The following is a 24,785-nucleotide window of genomic DNA, read 5'->3' on the forward strand; positions in this document are numbered from 1 at the left end:
ACTGAAAAAGCATTCGACAAAATCCAGCACTGGTTTCTGATAAAAACACTCAGCAGTGTGGGAATAGAGGGATATATCTCAACATAATAAAGGACGTATATGAAAAACCTACAGCCAACATCATACTCAATGGGCAAAAACTAAAAGCATTTTCCTTAAGAATAGGAACAAGACAAGGATGCCCACTTTTGCCACTCTTATATAACATAGTCCTGGAAGTCTTAGCCACAGCAATCAGGCATGAAGAAAAAATAAAAGGGATCCAAATCGTAAAGGAAGAAGTGAAACTGGCATTATTTGCAGATGACATGATATTATATGTAGAAAACCCCGAAGACTCCATCAGAAATTTACTAGACTTAATACATGAATTTGGCAAAGTAGCAGGATACAAAATTAATGTCAAGAAATCAATGGCATTCTTATACACCAATGATGATACCTAGAAATAAACTTAACAAAAGAAATAAAGGACCTATTCAAAGAAAACTACATGTTATTGAAGAAAGAAATAGAGGAAGATATAAAAAAGTGGAAGCACATACCATGTTCATGGATTGGAAGAATTAACATCATTAGAATGTCCATACTACCCAAAGAGATCTATAGATTCAATGCAATCCCCATCAAAATACCAACAATGATGCTTCACAGAACTAGAACAAATACTTCAAAAGTTCATATGGAATCAAAAAAGACCCCAAATAGCCACAACGATCTTGAAAAAGAAGAACAAAGTTGGAGGGAATCACATTACCAGATTTCAGGTTATACTACAAAACTACTGTAATCAAAGCAGCCTGGTACTGGCACAAGAACAGGCAGATAAATCAATGGAACAGAATAGAGAACCCAGAAATGGACCCAAGACAATACGCTCAACTAACATTTCACAAAGGTGGCAAGAGCATACAGTGGAGTAAGGACAGCATCTTTAATAAATGGTGTTGGGAAAATTGGACATTTACATACAAAAAAATGAAACTAGACCATCAACTTACACCCTACACAAGAATAAACTCAAAATGGATAAAAGACTTAAATGTGACTCAAGAACCCATAAAAATCCTAGAAGAAAATGTAGGCAACAAAATTTCAGACATCATACACAGCAGAATTTTCACAGATACATCACCTAAGGCAAAAGAAACAAAGGACAAAATGAACACATGGGACTACATCAAACTCAAAAGCTTCTGCACAGCAAAAGAAACAACCACCAAAATGGAAAGGCAACCCACCGTATGAGAGAGCATCATTGCCAATGATACATCAGATAAGGGGTTAATTTCCAAAATATATAGAGTGCTCATACAACGCAACAAGAGGAAGATAAAGAACCCAATTAAACAATGGGCAGAGGAGCTAAATAGACACCTCTCCAAACAGGACATACAAATGGCTAAGAGACATATGAAGACATGCTCAACATCACTAATCATCAGAGAGATGCAAACTAAAACAACAATGAGGTATCACCTCACACCTCTCAGAATGGCCGCCATCAACAAATCATCAAACAACAAGTGTTGGCGAGGGTGTGGAGAAAAGGGGACCTAGTACACTGCTGGTGGGAATGCAGATTGGTGCAGTCACTATTGAAAACAGTATGGTGTTACCTCAAAAAATTAAAAATTGATCTTCCATTTGACCCAGTGATCCCACTTCTAGGAATATACCCTAAGAAGCCTGAAACACCAATCAGAAAGAATATGTACCCCCATGTGCATAGCAGCACTATTATAATAGCTAAGATCTGAAAACAGCCCAAATGTCCATCAGTAGACAAATGGATGAAAAAAGCAGTGGTACATATACACAATGGAGTACTATGCAGCTGTAAGAAAGAAAGATCTCTTATCCTTTGAGACAACATGGAGGGACTTGGAAAGTATTATCCTAAGCGAAACAAGCCAAACAGAGAAAGACAAGTATCATATGATCTCACTTATTTGTGGAATATAATAAACCTTAACAGTCTGAGGAATGGATTAGTCCCAGAGACTTGGAAGTGGGGTACAGACTGACAATCCCCAGAAGAGGGGGTGGGGGGAGAGATGAACCACAGAACTTATATGCATGTATGCATGAACGATGGACATGGACAACAAAACTGTGGACAAGGCAAGGAGGGAGGGTGAGTGGGGAATCAGTGGGGGGAAAGGAGGAACATCTGTAACAAAAATAAATCAATTAATTAAAAAAAAAAGAATTTTGACAATATTTAATCTCACCAAACAATATAACACTGTTAAAAATGTGATGCCTAGATGTTATATGCCTACAGAATTAATACAAAGAAATTATAAATAACTACATATGAAATATTTCTGATTAATAAATTAAGCCCCTAAACTCAACAGCAACTTACAGGAACATAGGGAACAAAATATAATTTAATGGGACACAACAAATGGTGGTGGAATAACTGGACATCCATCTAGACACAGACTCTACAAACTTCACAAAAAATTAATTCAAAATAGATAACGTACCTAAATATAAAACACAAAACTAAAAACTTCTGGAAGACAACATAGGAAAAAACTTGGATAAAGTTGATGTTTGCAGTGACATTTTAGATTCAATACCAAAGGTGTAACATATGAAAGAAATAATTGATAAGCTAAAAATTATTAAAATTTAAAACTATTCCTCTTTGAAGGCTATCAAGAAAATGGGAAGACAAGCCATAGGCCAGGAGACAATCTTTGCCAAAGACATATTTGATAAAGGATTGCTATCCTAAATATTTTTAAAAGCACTTAAAAATCAATAATAAAGAAATGAACAATCTGATTTTTTTTAAATGGGCAAGATACCTAAACCTGACATTTTGCCTTGAAGATATATAGATGGCAACAAAATGTATGAATAGATGTTCAACATCCTATGTCCTCAGGGAAATGTACATTAAAACCATGGATTTCCATTACCATGGAATTCAGTATTAGAATAGTGAAAATCCTAAACACTGATAACACCAAATGCTGGCTAGGATGTAGAGCAATAGGAATTTTCATTCATTGTTGGTGAGAAGGCAAAAATATTATAGCCACTTTAGAAGACAGTTTGGAACTTTCTCACAAATTTAAACATACTCTTACATTGAATAAACAATTTTGCTCCTTGGTATTTACCACATGAGTTGAAAACTTATACCCTCATAAAAACTTGCACATGAACGTTTATAGCAACATACTCATAATTGCTAAAACTTGGAAGTAATGATGATGTCCTTCAGTAAGTAGTTGAACAAATACATAAATTGTGATACATTCAGAAAATGGAATGTTGTTTAGTTCTAAAGAGAAATAAAGTATCCACCTATAAAAGACATGAAAGAACTTTAAAGAAGCCAATCTGGAAAGTCTACATAGTAAATGATTTTAAATATATGAAATTCTGGAAAAGCAAAATATGGATGTAGTAAAAAGATCAGTGCTTGCTGGAGATAATAAGGGAGGGATAGTTTGAGTTGGAACACAGGATTTTTAAGTCAGGGAAACTATTTTGTATGATAGTATAATGGTGGAAAAAGCCATTATACATTCATGAAAACATATAGTCTGCACAACAGGTAGAGAGTACCCTAATATAAACTATGGACTTTGGGTGACAATGATGTATCAATGTGGGTTTATCAACTGTAACAAATGTACGATCCTGGTGTGGGATATTGATAGTATGGAAAGCTATGCATGTTTGGGGGCAAGGCATATATGGTAATTCCCTGTACTTTTCTGCTCAGTTTTGCTGTGAATCTAAAACTGCTCTAAAATTAATGTCTGTCAAAAATTACAGATGGAGGAAATAATTGCAAATATATTTAATGAATGATATATTTCTATAATATATTTTAAAATTCTCCTTTAAAATAAAGTTAGCAAAACAACAATAACAAAAACAAGAAGGAATTTCACAGATGCTACCATGTTTCCATTTTGGATGAATTCAGAATGGCATAGTCAAAAACAGGGAAAAAATAGACTAAAAAAAGGAAAGAAAAGGAAAATGTGCTCAACTTCAATAGTAATCAGAGAAACGCAAATTATAGCAAAGTGAGGTACCAGTTTTCACCCCTCAAATTGGCAAATATTAAAACAATCAGTGGCATTCAGTGCTGCCAAAGATCTGGAAAAAGAAAGTCTCATCAAGTGTTTCTGGAAATGTAAACTACAATCTTTTTGGAAGGCAATTTGTCAGTTCCTATAAAAAGTTAAACTGTATAATCCACAACCATCAACTCAATTTCTAGTATTTATCCTATAAAATATATGCTCACTAAGAGGCCTTTTAAAAGTTTTTCCCTAAAGCTTGTAATAAAAAAGAGAGAGAGAGAACAAGTTAAGCATCCATCAATGTGGAAATGCTTAAATACAATATGGCAAATCTATCCTACAGAGTACCACACAGTATTTATAAATAAGTAAATGCACATGCATGGAAATGGCAACATTGCCAAGACATATTTCTAAGATAGAAATAACAAGTTGTAGAAATACCTATATAGTACAATTTTCATGTTATAAAAAAACAAAAAGAATGTGTTGGTATATGTATAGATGGATATAAACACATTAGAAATAACTGTAAGATATACTCCAAAATTAAATTATTAATTTAAGAGATATTAAATTCTTATGAAAAGCAAAAGAAGACATCATGAAGGTGCATTTAGGGAAGTCCAAAGTCTACAGCATAAATGACTTATTTCTTCAACAAATATGTGCCACAAAAAAAGTGCAAGATGAGAAGTCATCAGCATAAAGGTGGAGTAAGCATCTCCAAGTTCCTATCTCTCCAAAAACAAAAACAAAAAAACATTTAAAAACAAGCAGAAAATATAAAAAAACAACTATGTCAGAATGCTGGAAAACAGTTAATGATTTATAATAACCTTGTGAATGCTAAATCAAGAAGAATTTAGAAAGAATAAGGAAGCTGGGTAGAAATATTTTCTTACTTTGTCCCGACCCTCCCTGGTGTGGTAACAGTCTTGAAGAGTTCAGCCCATGGGCTGAGTATGGGAACCTAGTCCCTGGCTCTGGTAAATTTTTTGTGTGCAAATTTTTACAAGTCTTTATAGCAATATTTTGATGGCAATAGTTCAGATAGCAAGTACCTATCTACTAGCTTGAGATTATCAATGTCACTTTTCAGACCTTTGATATATTGGCTTATTTTGGTTCTGTTTGATATAGCAGTTTCAGAGAAGAGTGTATTAAAATTTCTAACTAATTCTTTTTTTTTTCTTTTTTTAATTTTTTACTTCTTGAAATCCTGTCAGGTGTTGCTTCATATATTCTGCACCTGTGTTATTGGGTGCATATATGTTTACAATGGATGTATCTTCTTGTCCTATTCTTCATTTTCCTAGTATATACCCACAGTTTTATTCAAAAATCCTGTTTATGTTTGTGCTAACCTGTCTGTGGTTGCCTGAAGAACAGATACAAGGTGCTTTTCTGTTTACTTAACTCTGATCTCATCCAGGATGGAAAAATGGTAGGCATTGTTTAAATATACTGTAAAGTCGGTGAATAACCCAGAGACACCTAGAACAAAAAAGTATGGTTAAGACATACAACAGACCTTCAGTCTGGGAGAAAAAGCTTGGGAGATAGTTCTTTTGGCAATTATGGCAATCAAACTCACCTGTGTATGTGGGGGATTTAGAAATCCCAGGGCAAGATACATGCTCAAAAAATACCTGAGAATACCCTGTGATCCCTAGTTTTAAAAAAGCCTGGCTAAATTTTGAAATATGTCCCTCACACCAAGTAAATCTGAAAAGACTAGAAGATTTGTTCTGATTTTCCTCTCTCTTAGTTCTGAAGCTGGGATTTCAAAACTGGTTTATAGTACTCATACACAACAAAGAATACAGTCTCTATAAAAATATTTGAGCAAAGTCACTGAACATTTGGACTACTAAAGCCTTTAGCAATCAAAACACATGCACGCACACAAAAGTAAAACTTCCCTTTTAAAGTATTACTTCCCTTTTAAAGGGGAAGTAATCTGATTTCCACAGTTAACTCATTATATTAAAACACCAAAATTTCAACAAAAATTCACAAAGTATACAAATCAATAAGAATATATAGCCATTCAATGAAACAAAATAAATTTTCAGAAACTTCTCTGAAGAAGTTGAAACAGAAAAAAACTACACATATACTTTATCGGAGTTGTTTAAATATGCCCAACAAGCTGAAGAAAAACATGGACAAAAACTAAACAATTTTATTTAAAGTGTGTATGAACAAAATTAGAATATTAAGAAATGGATAGAAAGTAAAAGGTATCAAACATAAATTCTGGAGTTGAAAAGTACAATAACAAATTAAAAATTCAATGAACTAAAAGTGTTCAACGGTAGGTTTGAGTAGGCAGAAGACAAAAATCAGCAAACTTGATGATTGTAGACTTGAATATATCTAAGCTGAGGAACAGAAGGAAAAAGAATAAAGAAAAGTAAACAGAACATAAGGGACCTTTAGGACAACATCAAGCAGACTTACATATACATTTTGAGACTCCCCAAAGTAAAAGAGAGAGACAGAGAAAGGAGCAAAAAGAACATCTGAAGAAATAATAGATAAAAAATTCCCCAAATTGATGTAACTTATAAATCTGTACATTCAGAAAGCTCAGTTAACTTCAAATATAATAAAATCAAAGTAATTCACACCAAGATACAATAAAACTATACCAAAACAAAGACAGAATTTCAAAAGCTACAAGAGATAAAGACTTGTCACCTAGAAAAGATACTAAAGATTAATGGTTGATTTCTCATCCAAGAAAATGAAGACCAGAAAGAATTGGTTTGACAATTAAAATACTGAAAGGAAAAAAAAAAAAATGTCTGACAGCAATAGACAGATTTTTCAGAAAGAAAATCAACAAGGAAACAGGAGCCTTAAATGACACAGGTCATATGGATTTAATTGATATCTTCAGAGCATTTCATCCCAAAGCAGCAGAATATACATTCTTTTCAAGTGCACATGGAACATTTTCTAGGACAGAACACATTAGGACACAAAACAATTCCCAATAAATTTAAACAGATTGAAATCATATCACACATCTTCTCTGACCATAATAGCATAAAACTAGAAATCAATCACATAAGACAACTTAGAAAACAAAAACACACACACACACATACAAAAAACAAAAAACAAAAAAAAAAACTTTGAAAGCTAAATAACATGTTACTAAACAGTGAAAGAGTTTAGAATAAGATCAAGGGGAAAAAATCAAAAGATCCTTTGAAACAAGTGAAAATGAAACTCAACAACCCAAAATCTATGGGACACAGAGAAAGCACTCCTAAGAGGAAAGTTTATAGTATTACAGTCTTACCTGAAGAAACAAGAAAAATCTCAAATAAACAATCTAACTTTGCACTTAAAGGAAATAGAAAAAGGACAATAAACAAAGCCCAAAATGAGTAGAATAAAGTAAATAATAAATATCAGAGTAGAAAGAAATGAACAGAGTCTAAAAAAATACAAAATATAAATTAAACTAAGAGCTGATTCTTTTAAAAGATAAATAAATTTGATAAATCTTTAACCAGACTCTCAAGAAAAAAAGAGAAAGGACCCACATAAATAAAATCAGAAATGAAAGAAGATAAGTAACAACTGATACCACAGAAACACAAAAGACTGTAAGAAAATATTACAAACAACTATATGCCAACAAATTGCACAATCTGGACATAATAGATAAATTCCTAGAAACACACAATCTTCAAAAACTGTATCAGGAAGAATCAGAAAATCTGAACAGATCAATTATAACTAATAAAATTGAAGCAGTAATAAAAATAAAAATAAAAACTCCCAACAAACAAACGTTCTGGACCAGATAAACTCAAAGGTAAATTCTACCAAACATTCAAAGAACTAACACCAGTTCTTCTCAAACTATTTTTTAAAAAATCAAGAGGAAAAAAGACTCCCAAGCTCATTTAACAAAGCTAGCATTATACTAATGCTAGAACCAGATAAAGACACTACAAAGAAAGAAAATTATAAGCTAATATCCCTGCTGAACATAGATGCTAAAATCCTCAAAATAATGTTAGCAAACTGGATCCAACAATACATTAAAAAGAGCATACATCATGATTAAGTGGGATTTATTCTGGAGATGCAAGGTTGGTACAGTATCTACAAATCAGTAAATGTGATCAACCACATCAAGAAAATAAAGGATAGAAAATCACATGATCATATCAATAGATGCAGAAAAAGCATTTGATAAAATGCAGCATCAGTTTATGATAAGAACTCTCAGAAAAGTGGGAATAGAGGGAATATTTTTCAACATAATAAATGCCATATATGAAAACCCACAGCCAACATTATACTCAATGAGCAAAAACTAACAGCGTTTCAATAAATAGTATTGGGAAAATTAAACAGATACATGGAAAAAAGTGAAAATAGAACACTTTCTTTCACCATGAGTAAGACTAAGCCCAAATGGAAGACTTAAATGTAGACTCAGAACCATAAAAAAAAATCTTTGAAGAAAACATAGGCATTATAATCTTGGACATTTCTCATAGCAGTATTTTTTCTGCTATATCTCCTAGAACAAGAAAAACAAAAGAAATAAATAAACAAATTGGACTACATTAAACTAAACAGTTTTGCACAGCAAAGGAAACAATCAACAAAATGAAAAAAAAACACAAACCCCACTGAATGGGACAACATATTTGCCAAAAATACATCTGATAGGGGCTTAGTATCCAAATTTACAAAGAAGTTATACAACTCAACAACCCCCCCCCCACCCAAGAAAAAACAACAAATAATGAAAAAATGGCCAATGGACCTAAATAGACACTTCTCCAAAGAGGACAAACAAATGCCCAATAGACATATGAAAAGATGCTCAATGTAACTGATCATCAGAGAGATACAATTTAAAACCACACTCAGGTATCACCTCACACCTGACAAAATGGCTATTATCAAACCCACAAATATCAAGTGCTGGTAAGAAAGTGGAGAAAAGGAAAACTTTGTGCATTGTTTGTGGGAATTCAGATTGGTGCAGCCACTGTGGAAAGCAGTATGAAGTTTCCTCAAAAAATTTAAAAAGGAATTGCCTTATGACTCAGTGATTCCACTCCTGAGAATACATCTGAAGAAACTAATTCAAAAGTATATATGCATTCCCATGTTGATTGCAGCATTATTTACAATAGTCAAGATCTCAAGCAGCCTAAATGTCCATCACTAGATGAGTGGATAAAAAAGCAGTGGTACACTTACACGATTACTTGGCAATAAAAAGGAAGGAAATCATACCTTGTGCAACAGTATGAATACACCTGGACAGAATGATACTAAGTGAAATGAGCCAGTCAGAAAAAAATAAACACTGTATGATTTCACTTACATGTGGCATCTAATGAACAAAATAAACAAAATAGAAGCAGATTCACAGATACAGAAAACAGACTGACAGCTTTTAGAGGGAAAGGGGATTGGGGGGCTGGAAGAAAAGGTGGAGGAATTAATAAAAAAAATAAACTCATAAAGACAACAGTATGGCAATACCAGAGGGAAATGGGGATGAGGAGGGTAGAAATGGGTAAAGGGGAGATAAATGGTGATGGAAGGAGACTTGACTTTGGCTGGTGAACATACAAAACAATGTATAGATGATGTATTATACAATGGTACAGCTGAAACCTATACAATTATATTAATGAAAGCCACCTCAATAAATTCAATATAAAAGAAAATGAAATATTAGAAATAATAACAATAATAATTAAAAAGTCACCTCATTTACATCACAAAGGCACCTGTATCCCTGTCATCACTGGAAATTCCAAGGGATTTAGAAGCTCTGTGCTAGGAATGTGGCAGGATAGTAAGAAGCTAAGAAAACTCCTTGACAAGTGGAATATGGAAAACAAAGACAAAATAATTAAACAAGGCTTAACAATTTGAGCAATTTAGAGCCAACTAATGAATTGCAAGGTTTTATCTTCCCTAAGCAAGGACACTTAGGAGCAAATGGTTTACATATTCCAGACCCTCCTGGAACAGAGCCTCCCCTGAGACCTCTTCTAGGATTTCAGCTGGGCAAAGAAAAGATAAAAAGCCTCAAGACAAAGGACTCATACCAAGCTCTCAATAGAGCACCCCATGCTGTGCACCTATGCTCTCTTTCTCCTGCACTTTATGTGTCCCCAGGAGACTTGCAACCAGGGGAGCAATGGGCAGCAACAGCTCATCCTGGGCTTACCTTCTGAACCTGTCTCCAAGGCCCCCTTTCCCTCTGATTTCCCAGTAAGCTCACTTTTGTCACTGTGACTTATTTCTCAGTGAACGAAAGCAGCCCTGCCTAGGTAGTCTCCTGTTATTTCTTCTACCTTAAGCTCTTCCTTTGTTTCACTATCCTCAGCTTTATAAACATACTCCTAAAATTACCTGGGCTCATATTTTGAAATCTTTATTGCACGAAGTCAAGAACCCACATACTACCAGCGAACCCAAGGCAGACCTGCTCCAGGTCCAGACCCCATCTGGTAACAGGAACAGGAAAAAAGACTAAATATATATTTCTCATTACAAATCACAATATCACAGTTTTTAAAACTGTCAATTAAAAATTCAATATCTGGCAATACAGTCCTTTAAAAATGAGGGCAAAATTAAGGCAGTACTAGTTAAACAGAAGTTCAGGGAACTCATTACCACTGGACCCCTCTAGCAAGAAATGGTAAAAGAATATATTAGTTTGAAATGAATGAGGAAATAAAGACCTCTCTTAAATGCAAATATACAAGGCCATATATTAAAAATCCACAGCAACATCACACTTAATGGGCAAAAACTAAGAGTTTCCCTTAAGATCAGGAACAACTCAGAGATACTTGCTTTCACCATTCTTATTCAACATAGTACTGACAGTGATCAGACAAGAAGAAAGAATAAAAGGCATCCAAACTGGTAAGGAGGAAGTGAAACTGTCATTATTCACAGATGACATGATACTGTATATAGAAAACTCTAAAGTCTCCACCAAAAAATGATTAGATAAAATAAATGAATTTAGAGAAGTAGCAGGATACAAAATTAATATTCAGAAAATTGGTGACATTTTTATCACCAATCATGAACTATCAGAAAGAGAGACAAAGAAAACAATCCCATTTACCACTGCAACAACAACAAACAAGAGGTGCCTAGGAGTAAACTTAACCAAGAAGGTAAAAGACTATTCTCAGAAAACTATAAGACATTGAAAAAAGAAATAGAGAAAGATACAAACAAGTGGAAGCATATACCATGTTCATAGATTGAAAGAAATAACATCATTAAAATGTCAATACTACCCAAAGCAATCAATAGATTTAACACAATTACTATTAAAATAACAATGGCATGGCATAGCTCACAGATCTAGAACAAATATTCTAAAAATTTATATGGAACTACAAAAGATGCCAAATAGTTTCAACAATCTTGGGAAAAAAGAACAAAATTGGAGGTATCACACTACCTGATATCAAATTATACTACAAGGCCATAGTAATTAAAACAGCCAGATATTGGCACAAGAACAGATGTATAGACCAGTGGAACAAAACAGAGAGCCTAGAAATCAATTCACACCTTTATGGTCATTTACTATTTGACAAAGGACACAAGAACATAAAATGGGGTAAAGACAGTCTCCTCAACAAATGGTGCTGGGAAAATTGGAGAGATATATGGGAAAAAAAGAAAGTAGACCACTAACTTACACCATATACAAGAGTAAATACCATATAATCTCACTTGATTATGGAATCTAATAAACAAAATAAATTGATGAACAAAATAGAAACAGAGTCATGTATACATGGAACAGACTGACAGTTGCAGAGGAGAGGGGGTTGGAAGGCTGGATGAAATAAAGTGAAGAGATTAAGCAAAAAAAAAAAAAAGAACCACATATATACACACACAGATAGACACAGACAATAGTGTGGTGATAGTCAAAAAAAAAAAAAAAAGGAGGGAGGGATGAAGGTGGAGGTGGCCAAAGGGGAGATCAATGGGGACAGAAAGAGACTTTGCTTGGGGTGATGGGCACATGATGCAGTGTGCAGATGATGTTTTGTTGAGTTGTATACTTGAAACCTGTATGGGTTTATGAACCAATGCCACCCTAATAAATTAAATAAAAATAAATAAATACAAATATTCACAGGCAAATATAAAAGTAATTATGATTCTGCATTTGGAATGTAACTCCACTTTTGATTTCCTATGTGACTTGAAATACAAATGAATAAAATAATTATAGCTCTATTTTATTAGGCACACAAGTTATAAATATGTAATTTGTGAAAGAAACAGCCTAAGGTGAAGGGGAGTTATACATGAGAAGAGTTCTGTATATTATTGTAGTAAAGTTGTTATCAATTCAATATATGTTGCTATAAAGTAGAATGTTAAATATAATCCCAAGGTAACCACAAAGAAATGATAGGGAAATAAAAATATTTCACTACAAAAATCAACTAAACACATAAAGAAGGCAATAGTAGAGGAAATGAGGGGGGGTTGTGATATATAGTAAATAAAAAGCAAAATGTCCGCCCTGGCCAGTTTGGCTCAGTGGTTGGAGTGTTGGCCTGCGGTACAGAGAGACCGGGGTTCAGTTCCCGCTAGGGGCACATGCCTCGGTTGCAGTTTGTCCCCGGCCCTGACTCGATGTGTCCCTTTTGCATCAATGTTTCTCTCTCTCTTTCTCTCTTCCTCTCTCTCCCTCCCACTCTATCTGAACAAAAAAATGAAAAGTGTCCTCGGGTGAGGGTAAAAAAAAAAAAGGAAAATGTCCAAGGTAAGTCTTTCTGTACCACTAATTACTTCAAATGCAAATGGATTAAACTCTCCAATAAATGCAGAAATTGGCAAGATACATTTTTAAAAACTAACTTGGCTCAATTATATGTTGTGTATGAGACTTACTTTATATACAAAGACACAGATATCTCAAAAGTAAAATAATGGAAAAAGATATTCCATGTAAGTAACAAAAGTAGCTCAGATGGCTGTAGTAATATCATAAAAAATAAACTTTAAGTAAAAGAAAAAAAACTGTTAAAAGAGATAAGAAATGACATTATAAACAGATAAAATGGTCACTTCATCAAGAAGATATAATAGTTATAAACATTTATGTACTAAAAACTGAGCCCTAAAATATATGAAGTAGAAACTGCCAGAATTTAAGGGATAAATAGAGCTATAATATTTTGAGACTTCAATACATCCCTCTCAATACAGTATATCAATAATAAAATAGAAGACTTTAATAGCACTATAAACCAATTATGTAGAACACTCCATGCAACAATATCAGAAAACACACTATTTTCAAGTACATGTGAACCATTATCCAGGAAAGACCATATATTAGGCCACAAAACAGGTCTCAATATATTCACACAAAAACATTTAGAACCATACAGAGTACTTTTTCTGAACACAATGGAATAAAGATAAAAATCAATAAAATAAGGCAGTCTTGAAAGTTCACATTTGAAATTTAAACAAACACTTAAACAAGGAAAACAAAATATAAATAAATATCCACACCAAGACATACCATCATCAAAATGCAAAAGGTTAAAGACGGAGAGAATATTAAAAGCAGCAAGAAGAAAGCAGTTAGTTGACTACAGTGGTGCTCCCATAAGGCCGTAATGATTTCTCAAAAGAAACTTTGCAGCTATAAGGGAGTGTCAAGAAATATTTATCTTTTCTTTATTAACTTTTAGAGAGAGAGGAAGGGAGAGGGAGAGAGAAATAGAAACATTGATGAGAGAGAACATTGACTGGCTGACTCCTGCATGCCCCCAAATGGAGAATAGACTCACAACCTGGGCATATGCCCTGACCGGAAAGCCAACCAGCGATGCTCAACCATTGAGCTACACCGGCCGGGCTGGCAAGAAATATTTAAAGTTATGAAAAGCAAGAACCTACAACCAAGATTACTCTATCCTGCAAACCTATCATTTAGAATTGATGGCCATTTAGTTTCTGAGACAAGGAAAAGCTAAAGGAGTTCATCACCACCAAACCAGTATTATATGAAATGTTGACGGGTCTTCTTGAAGAAGAAGATCAAAAATATGAACAATAAAATGGCAATTAATACATATCTATCAACAATGGAATCTACAAACAAAATGAGCAAGCAAAACAGAAACAGACTCATAGATATAGAGAACTTTTTGTTGGCTGTTAGATGGGAGGGGGGTTGGGAGAAAAAGATGAGGAGATTAAAAAGCACAAATTGGTTGTTAGACTGACAAAATTCAAAGGGAAGAGGGGAGGTAGGGTGGGAAGAGAGAAACCAAAGAATTTATATGCATATATGCATAACCAATAGACACAGACAATAGTGTGGGGAAGGCAGTAGGGTAATAGGAGTGGGGAGGAGGGAGTTAAGGGGGGGGAAAAGGAGGGACATCTGTAATACATTTAACAATAAAGATAAGTTTTTAAAAAATATGCCATTTGACCCAGTGATCCCACTTCTAGGAATATATCCTAAGAAACCTGAAACACCAATCAGAAAGAATACAGTGATACCTCGGTTCTCGAACGCCTCGGATTTCGACCAAATCGGTATTCGACCAGGAGATTCAAGAAACTTTTGTCTTGGAATCCGAACAAATATTTGGAACTCGAACTTCCGAGATGAGCCGAGTTGAGCCGAATGGCGTTCATTCGGCCCAGCGCGCCTTGCTTGCGTCATCAGTGTGAGTGCAGAGAGAGAGTCACGCTTTGTGGAGAGAGTCACGCTTTACACTGAATTTAACCCTTAGACATACTGTACACTTTTATTCTTGTTGAGACTTACGTTTTTCTACATATTATATACAAATTAGGCCAGTAAATAGGCATTTTCTGGGGCTTGGAACGAATTAATCCAGTTTCCATTATTTCCTATTGTGTTTCATTGCTTCGGTTCTCGAACAATTTGGTTCTCGACCGTCCTCCTGGAACGAATTATGTTCGAGAACCGAGGTATCACTGTACATGTACCCCTATGTTCATAGTAGCACTATTTACAATAGCTAAGATCTGGAAACAGCCCAAGTGTCCATCAATAGATGAGTGGATAAAAAAAGCTCTGGTATATATACACAATGGAACACTATGCAGCTGTAAAAAAGAAAGATCTCATATCTTTTGAGACAACCTGAAGGGACCTGGAGAGTATTATGCTAAGAGAAACAAGCTGATCAGAGAAAGACAAATATCACAGGATCTCACTTATTTGTGGAATATAATGAACAAAATAAACTGATGAACAATATAGACCCAGAGACATAGAGGTAGGGTACAGACTGACAAACCTCTGAGGAGGGAGATGGGAGGGGGATGAGATAAACTGCAGAATTTATATGCATATATGCATAACCAATGGACATAGACAACAATGCGGGGGGGGGGGCAGGATTGGGAGGAGGGCATCTAGGTGGGAAAAAGGAGAAACATCTGTAACAAAAATAATATATATATATAAATGAGCACACACCTTACCAAACCTGATTGGATGCAGGACAGAAAATGTTAAAAGTAAAATTTACAGCTGTAAATGTCTACATTAAGATAGAAAAAAGATCTCATATCAACCATCTAAGATTATACTCTAAGAAACTGGAAAAAGAAGAGCAAACTAAGCCCAAATCTAGCAGAAGGAAACAATGAAGAATAGAGTGAAGATAAGTAAAATAGAGAACAGAAAAACAATAGAACCAATACAAACAAAAGTTAATTCTTTGTAAAAACCAAATTGATCAAACTGAAAATCCTTTAGCCAAATTAAACAGAAAAAATGAGAAGAAAAAATAAGTAAAATCACAAATGAACATGGGGACATTACTACCAACCTTGCAGAAATAAAAATGATTATCTGAGAATACCAAAAACAAGTGCCAACAAATTACATAATCTAGATAAAATGAACAAATTCCTATAAATACACAAATTACCTTCCCATTCTATCAGTCTTTGTTTCTGAGTATGTTGGAGTTCTGTTGTTTAATGCAAGCACATTTCAGACCTTTTTGTTGTTTTGTTTTTGAGAATTGATTTATTATCTTGTAGTGTCCCTTTTTGTGCCAAATTCCTTAGTCTGAGGTCTACTTTTCCTGATAGTAGTAATTAGTCATGTTAGCGTTTGCATTGTAAATCTTAGTCCATTCTTTTACTTTTATCTTATTTATGCCTTTATTTAAGGTGGGTTTCTTTTAGACAGCATATAGTTGGGTCATTTTTTAAACCAATTGGCACCGCATTATTTATTAGTACCCCCAAACTTTTTTCATGCTGTGTTACATATCTGTAATTCTTCCTTCATAAATTTCCAGTTGCCTACTTACTTATTTTTCTTTTGAAATGGTCAGTCTTTTTTTAAAAAAAGAACCCTTCATATTATAATAATATTGTTACACATTCTTTTAGGTACTCATCTTTTGCTTTTAAAGTTAGAAAAACATATCCCCACCTGAGTCCAGATAAATATTAACTTGTATTGTCTTTTATTTATTTTATTTTACTTTTTGTATTTTAAACTATTAAAATGTTTTTAACTTATTTTAGCATGTGTTAGAGATCTAATTTTATTTATTTATTTAAGATAATGCCTTTTCCTAAGACCACATATTAGTCATTTTCCCCTGAAATGTTAGAGTTTTATAATATTAAACTTTTATATATACTCACTGCAGAGGCAAAAGTCAAGATTTCAATGTTATTGTGATAGTATGAATCCAGGAGCTTAAGAAAGCCTGGTTCTTGTCACTCTTATCATTGAAACTCCTGACTAAGGGAACTATAAAGAATAGTAGCCAAATGAGAATTAAAATACCACTTCTTTGATACTGGGCCAGTATCCAGAAACCCATATTGCAGAACTCATATAAAACAGATGAGTTGAAAAACAAAGTTTTATACCCTATCCCCACCTCCAGGCCATCAGCTGCTGGAGGCAGTGAGAGACCAGCTCCCCATCCCCCACTTTCTCCACCTCTAGCCTCACACCTGCTTCCTGTTGCTAAATTACTCCCAGCTGCCAGCAGACCAAGCTGCTAATTTTAAAGGACTTGGGAAACCTGCCTGGGGAGCACTTACTGAGATTTATAGCAGAAGGGACTGATGAGTGTTTGTGTGTTGGGGAGAGATGTGGGAAGGAAGAGCCGAGGGGGGGGGCAGGGAGGAGGAAAGAAGGGCATTAGCTCCAGGCAGTAAACCAAGTGATTGGGCCTCCCTGAGTTGGGCAGTCAGCAGAGGGGAAAGGGCTTTGGAGCAAGGCAGGCATGCCCTGGGTCTGAGAGCTCCGTCCCCCACAGGCTGAGTAAACTTAAGACAGAGCTGAGGCTTCAATATAGGTTCTCATGGAAAAACAAATACCAAAGCTTTGACTTAAAGGCCTAAGCCAGGCTTCCTTGAAACTAAATTCACTAGATCTGCAGTGCAGGCATTTTCCTAATTCACGTAACCAGTTCACCCAGTTATGGGCACAAGACAACTTAAAACTTGAAAGCAGGCAGTGTAATAGGGAGTGCTGAAATGAAAGAAATAGTAACCCTGCCCACCAGTAAAACATTGTTCAACAAATGGCCTGTGCTCTGACCAATAAGATTAATAGAAGCTCCCTGGTGAGGAGCTATGAGGAAGGAGGTAGAAGAAAGAAGTGTGGGCTACTAGTGGAGTACTTGTATTTTCAGTGCTATGACAATGGCATAAGTCTGGCTATACTTCAAGGATTTTTAATTTTCCCTGTTGGTCTTTTTGTTTTTACAGTATCATGTTGCATTAATTATTGTGCCTTTATAATATGCTATATAGTAAAACCTCGATAAACAGACTAATTTGGGCAAGGGGCTGTCCATTAAAGCCAGAAGTTCATTATATAATAAAGGAGGTTTTCCAAATACATATGTTAAAAATTGACAAATTAGTTTACCTGTTTTTACTTATGTAGACACGTTTGTGTAATTAAAATTATCTATGTATGAAAAGTTTAATTTCACAGGAAAATTTTCTATATGTATTACAGTAATTTTAAATGTGTACTGAATAGGTATAATAAATGCGTGCATTCACCAGTCACCATGAGTAAACATTTGTACACAGCTGGGGTGTAGCTTGGAGCATGTGGAAACATCCAACAAAATATTCAATAGCACAGGTTAAAACTACTGCAGAAAGTCAGGCATGCAACAACAGAAGCAACTACCTATAGCCTGATATCCTATGATCACATGCTAATCATTCCAGGAACATTGTTTATGAGCAGTGACTCTTGGATTTAAATATGTAGAATATACTTGTAGATATGTAATATTCATTTATGTCAGCGAAATTACTAGTGTTTTTTCCCAACATGTGGCTTATTTGCTAAAGTTTGTTAAAAATAAAAGTGAATTAATAACAAAAAATAACCTATTAATTTAATTATAAGCAAATCTTGGTTAAAAGGATTTTAAAATTAACAGAAATTTTGTTCATTAAATCCAAAGTCCGTTAAATGGAAGTCCACAAAATCGAAGGTCTACTGTACTACAGAGTTTGCTAGTATTCTCCCATTAATCTTTTTTAATTGGTTATTCTTGTCCAGGTATTCTTTTTTCTTCCAAATTAACTTTATATACAATCATTTATTTTAAGTACAAAAATTTCCAATTGTGATTTTGATTAGAACTAGTTTAAACCAATAAATTATTTTAAGTTAGAACACTTCCTCTTAAATGATGATATTTTTCAAAGTTTCATTCTCAGCTCAAGTTATTGTCACTCTACATGCTATCTAATTGGGTAATCTCATACATACTCATGATTTTAACTATCATCTATTGTTGTTACTAATGACTGCTAAATTGCTATATGTATTCCAGGTGTCTCTTCCAAATTACAGACCCATACTCAGATTGAGTATAACCTCGTATACTTATAAGCACTCTCATTTCCACCTGGATGTCTTACAGATACCTCACATTCAAGTTATTAAGAAATAAATAATATATTTTCCTTCTAAGCAAACAAAAACAACCCCTGCTTTCTCCATTTTTCTTCTTTGTCACTGGTACCAGTATCCAGGAGCTTAAGCCAAACATTTGTTATCCTTAACTCCACCATCTTCCTTATCACCTAAACATTTGTTCATTTATTATATCCTATGAATTATCCCTTAACATCTCTCAGACCTATCTAATTCTCCCCATCCTCATGTTCTACCACCTGTGTTAAAGTTATTATCATCACTTGTACAGATTACTAAAATCTTCTAACTGGTTTCCCTACTGCCAAAGTATCCTTTATCTCCTTTTAGAAATTTATTTATAGTTAGTACCTGGATCACCATCTTCCTTTCCATCCCAATCTTCTCTGTTTTTCTGAATGACTTCAAAGTCTATATGGATGACTCATCAAACACTATATCCTATCAGTCCCATGAACTCAATCCTAGTGTCATTTACCTCCACTTTACTTTAGCCTTTGGTCTAACTCAAGGCCTTAACACCTGATATTATTCTCCCCAAGTCTTATAATTAAACCACACTCACTGTTTCCACTCCCACATCTCCCAATTATATTTTTTAAGGTTATCTTTAAAAAAATGTTTAAAATTTTCATTACAGTTGACATCTAATATTATATTATATTATGTTAGTTTCAGTTGTACAGCACACCACCCTCCAATCTGGCAACCATCAGTTTGTTCTCTGCTTCTATAAGTCTGTTTATTTGTTTGCTTGTTTATTTTGTTCTTTAGACTCTACATATAAGTGAAATTAGATGGTATTTGTCTTCCTCTGTCAGATTTATTTCACTTAGCATAATACGCTCCAGGTCCATCCATGTCATCACAAATGGTGAGGTTTCATTCTTCTGGTTATTTATTTAAAGAAATAAAAAACAGTACTTGACAAGATATATGCAGCCCTATGTTCCTTGCAGCATTATTTACAGTGACCAAGATATGGAAGCAATGTAAGTGCCTATCAATAGATGATTGGATAAAGAAGATGTAGAACATATACATCTCAGCCATAAAATTTTATGCAATATTACTCAGCCATAAAAAAAGAATGAAATCTTACCCAACCACTCTTTAGTCCATTCTGATCTGGCTTCTATTAAAAACTCCAGCCACACCACTATTGCTATATCCAATGAGAAATTTCTGTTCTGATCTTATTTAACTTCTCTGAAGCAGCTGAAACTATTGACCTGTTAATTCTTGAAATGATCTGCTTATTAACATTTGGAAGAATCAACATAGTTAAAATGTCCATATTACTCAAAGCAATATGTAGATTTCATGCAATTCCCATCAAAATCCCTATGACATCTTTAAAAAGAAATATACAATAATAATCAGTTTGGCCCTGGCTGGGTTGCTCAGTTGGTTGGAGCGCCATCCTGTACTCCAAAAGGTTTTGGGTTTGATCCCCTGTCAGGGCACCTACCTAGGTTTTGGGTTTGATCCCAAGTCGAGGGGTGAGGGAGGTGTATGGGGACAATCAATCAATGTTTCTCTCTCACATTGATGTTTCTCTCTCTTTCACTCCCCCTTTCTCACTAAAAAACATATCCTTGGGCATGAATATAAAATAAATAATCAGTTTTTATGGAACCACAAAAGACCTCAAATAGCCAAAACAATCCTGAGGAAAAAACAAAACAAAAACAAAGCCAGAGGTATTATGCTCCCTGACTTCAAATTATAGTACAAAGCAATAATAATCAAAACTGCATGGTATTGACACACAAAAAAGACACACCGACTAATGGAACAGAACTGAGAACCCAGAAACAAACCCACATGTATATGGGCAAATCATTTTCAACAAAAGAGTCAAAAACATACAATGGAGAAAAGAAAGCTTCTTCAGTAAATGATACTAGAAAAATTGGGAAGCCACCCGCAAAAGAATGAAACTATACTATAGTTTGTTCTCATATACAAAACTTACTAAAAAAATGAATCAAAAACTTAAATATAAGACCTGAAACAGTAAATTACATAGAAGAAACCATAGGTACTAAACTTATGGACCTACATCTTATAGAGGATTTTATGAATTTGACCCCAAAGGCAAGGGGAATAAAGGCACAAATAAATGAATGAGACTCTATCAAACTAACAAAGCTTCTGCACACCAAGGGAAAATGCCAACAAAACAAAAAGACAACCAACTAAATTGGAGGAGATATTTGCAAACAACAACTCTAACAAGGAGTTAATATCCAAAATATATAAAAAACACATACAACTCAAAACCAAACAAATAAACAATCCAATTAAAAAATGTGCAGAGAATCTGAACAAACACTTCCCCCAAGATGACATATAAATAGCCAACAGATATATGAAATGATGCTCAACTTCAGTAGCTTTTAGAAAAATAGCTGGTGGGAATGTAAACTGGTACAGGCACTATGGAAAACAGTATAGAGGCTCCTCAAAAAATTAAGAATAGAGTTATCATATGGCCCAGCAACCCATCTTCTGGGTATCTACCTGAAAATTTTGAAAACATTTATTTACAAAGATATATACAATCCTATGTTCACTGTAGCATTATTCACGGTGGCCAAAACATGGAAATAAGTAGTGTCCTTCGCTAGATGATTGGATAAAGGAGATGTGATACATATATACCATGGACTACTACTCAACCAAAAGAAAGATGAAATACTGCCATTTGCAATAACATAGATGAATCTTAATGATATGCTAAGCAAAATAATTCAGACAGAAAAAGTTAAGAACCATATTATTTTACTCATATGTGGGATATAAAACTGAAAGCAAAAAATGAGCAAACAAGGGGGAGAAAATCTCATAGACACAGACAGCATTATGGTAGTTACCAGAGGGAAAAGGGGTAAGGAAGTAGTAAAGGGTGAAGAGTATTAAATCTATAGTGACAGAAAAAGACTTGACTTCGGGTGGTGGGCACACTGCAGTATACAGATCACGTATCATAGAAATCTACACTTGAAACCTATATAATTTACTAACCAATGTCAGTCCAACAAATTTAATTTAAAATTAAATAAATAAATAAATAAATAAACAAATAAATAAATAAATACATAAACCATGATTTTTCTACTGAACTGAAATTTTCCTTTTATGTAATAAGCAAACATTTACTTAGAAATTAAAATAAAAATTCTGATATCATTTTCTCCTGGTTTTATTTCTAACAGCTTGCTTGCTTTTTCTCAGGCTTACATTTTAATGAGTACATTCCCATAAAAATTAGTCTTCCTCAGGTTGCTATCCTAGGATTCTTACTGTCTCATTCAATATACTCTTCCAGGGTGATGGTGTTAATTTCTTTGCCTTCAGTTACTACTTAAATGTCGATGCCTCTCACATAACTCCTTTAGATCATACCTTTCTCCTGAGCTCCAGCGCTTTATGTTTTTTTAGACATCTCAAAGCAACAAACTCAAAAGTAAACTCATTATCATCCAATCTCCTCCATTTAACTCATGTTTCCTACCTACTCCCAGGTACCCTATCTTGATGAATAGTATCAGTATCTACTTGGCTGTCCAAGCCAAAAACCTGGGTACCACTTCAGAATTTTCCTCCAAAAACATGGATTTTATTAAAGAATCCTTCTCTTTCTCACCTTTAATATCCAATTAATCACCAAATCTTACTTAATCTACCTCATTGGTCTTTTTAGAACCTATCCCCTCTCCTCAGCTCAAATGGTCATCTTTCTTATGACTGGGTCTTTACATATTGCATTCCCTACATCTGGAACTTCATTTTTCCTGCTTTTCTTCCACACTGTTAACTGTATGCTTCTTCCTCAACCTTTAGATCAGTGATTCTCAAAGTATAAGTTCCTGATCCAACTAAATCAAAATCACTTGGAAATTTGTTTGAAATAGCAAATTCTTGAGCCCCATCTCACACTTACGGAATAAGAACCTCTGGGAGTTGATCCCAGAAATCTGTTGTTTAACAAGCCTTCCAGGTGATTCTGATGCATGCTAAAATTTGAGAACTAATAATTTAGATCTCATCTGAGATATCACCTACTCTGGGAAGCCACTTTTGACCATTCAAACATTATATCAGGTACCCTCTTTTACACCTCCATGACACACTTTTAAAAAATCCCTATTTAATACTTAAAACACTGCATTATAATTACCAGTTTACTTTCTCTGTGTTAATAGCCTGAATTTTTTAAAAGTAGGAACAAGTATAATTTCCCTCTGTAGTCATACCTTCTACAATTGTTCCTGCACCCAGTAGGCTTCCAGTAAGTATTTATTCAATGAATGAATGAATAAGTGGAATAAAATGTGGCCAAGATTCTGGTTATCCTACATTTAGTATCAAGAGCTTAGTATGTGACTGGGGTTAGGATTCAGTTTTTATTAAGGGGACAAGAACTTTACCTATGGCTTTGGTTAAGGATTAATTTGTGATCTGAGACAGTTAACTACCCAAGAATAGAAGCTCATAGTATGGACAAGCTGAAGTTCAGATCTAGAGAAGGTTAGAAGCCCAATCTGCATTCAGAATTAAGGCTAGTATAAGTCTCCACATGTAACCAGTGTTAACGGTAACTTCAATGAAACAAAAAACCTAAGGTAGCCTGTACTAAGACTGAAAGAATGATTATTTCATAAAGCCAAACTCAGGCTACGGTTTAGTCTTGGCTAATACTTATTTTTCAGTTCTCTAAGAGCATATTTTTAAAAGGAGCAAGACAGAGGCCTGAAGAAGTGCTGCACATTCTTTTTTTGTTCACTAAGTGTTCCCACTCACCAGGCTCAGCAGCTAGTGGCCAGCCAGTACTAGATTCTAGCACTCCATGGGCATACACAGAGTAGGGGCGGCTTGCGTTATTCTTGAACACAACAGTGAGGATGTCACCAACCTCTCCTCTGAGAAGTGGACCTAATATATTAAAAAGAAGGAAAATCTCATTAGTGGAGTAGTGGAACAGGGACATTAAAGGCAGTTAAAGAAAGGGACATACAGTACATAGGAGCTCCCCAGAATTAGGATTTTTCCCTAAAAAAAAGGATCCTTCTGAGACTGAAAGCCATGACTGCTGGCTTCATTTTTTTAATTCAGAAGCCCTTACACTGATGCTGCTATCCACAGGATGAGAGTACTTCATCAATAGGGTTATGCTTCCAATTACCCCCACTTTTCCCACCCCAACTCTCTCTAAATAATACTCCAAGTTTTTAGAGAATTAGGGCTCTGTGTAATAATTGTTAATTAGGAGTGAGAGTTTGATGTAGAGTACAGAATTGCTGGGCTCTCTTAAAGGGACAGTGGATCCCTTCTGTGCAAGAACAAGAATGAGGAAACCCAGTGGCCCCCACAGAAGTGAAGAAACTGCAGCAATAATTAAACCAGGGCACAAGACTAATACTGGTTTCCTGTACCATTTTTTCCTACTCTTTGATGTCCTACATTCCCCTGCCTTTAGCATAAAATAAAAAAATCTATCACCTTCAAAGATCTCTAAATATAGAGACCTGAAAAAACCTGGTTCAGGTTGCAGCAGAAATTCATGAATTCCCTCCTTTGATTGCTTGTTTTCATGGTTGATTTATAAAATATGACTATAGTTCTAGTACAGCATAAGGAAAAACTGATAATGGGGAATGGGAGGCCTTCCCCACGTGACATAGCCCCTCTAGGAACAGCACAGTCTTCCAGACACT

General features: G+C 34.6%; 1 protein-coding gene across 4 annotated transcripts in view; it reads right to left on the reverse strand.

The window, feature by feature from the left end:
• Positions 1-24,785, reverse strand: part of HEPH (hephaestin) — an 83,146-nt gene that overhangs the window by 15,854 nt on the left and 42,507 nt on the right. For all 4 annotated transcript variants that reach the window (XM_036270733.1, XM_036270730.1, XM_036270731.1 and 1 more), the window contains exon 15: positions 23,872-24,003. In XM_036270733.1, the coding sequence (XP_036126626.1) occupies positions 23,872-24,003 (132 nt within the window). The remainder of the gene's footprint in view (positions 1-23,871; positions 24,004-24,785) is intronic.

Source organism: Molossus molossus, unplaced genomic scaffold (genome assembly GCF_014108415.1).
Source record: "Molossus molossus isolate mMolMol1 unplaced genomic scaffold, mMolMol1.p scaffold_m16_p_2, whole genome shotgun sequence".
NCBI classification, from domain to species: domain Eukaryota; kingdom Metazoa; phylum Chordata; class Mammalia; order Chiroptera; family Molossidae; genus Molossus; species Molossus molossus.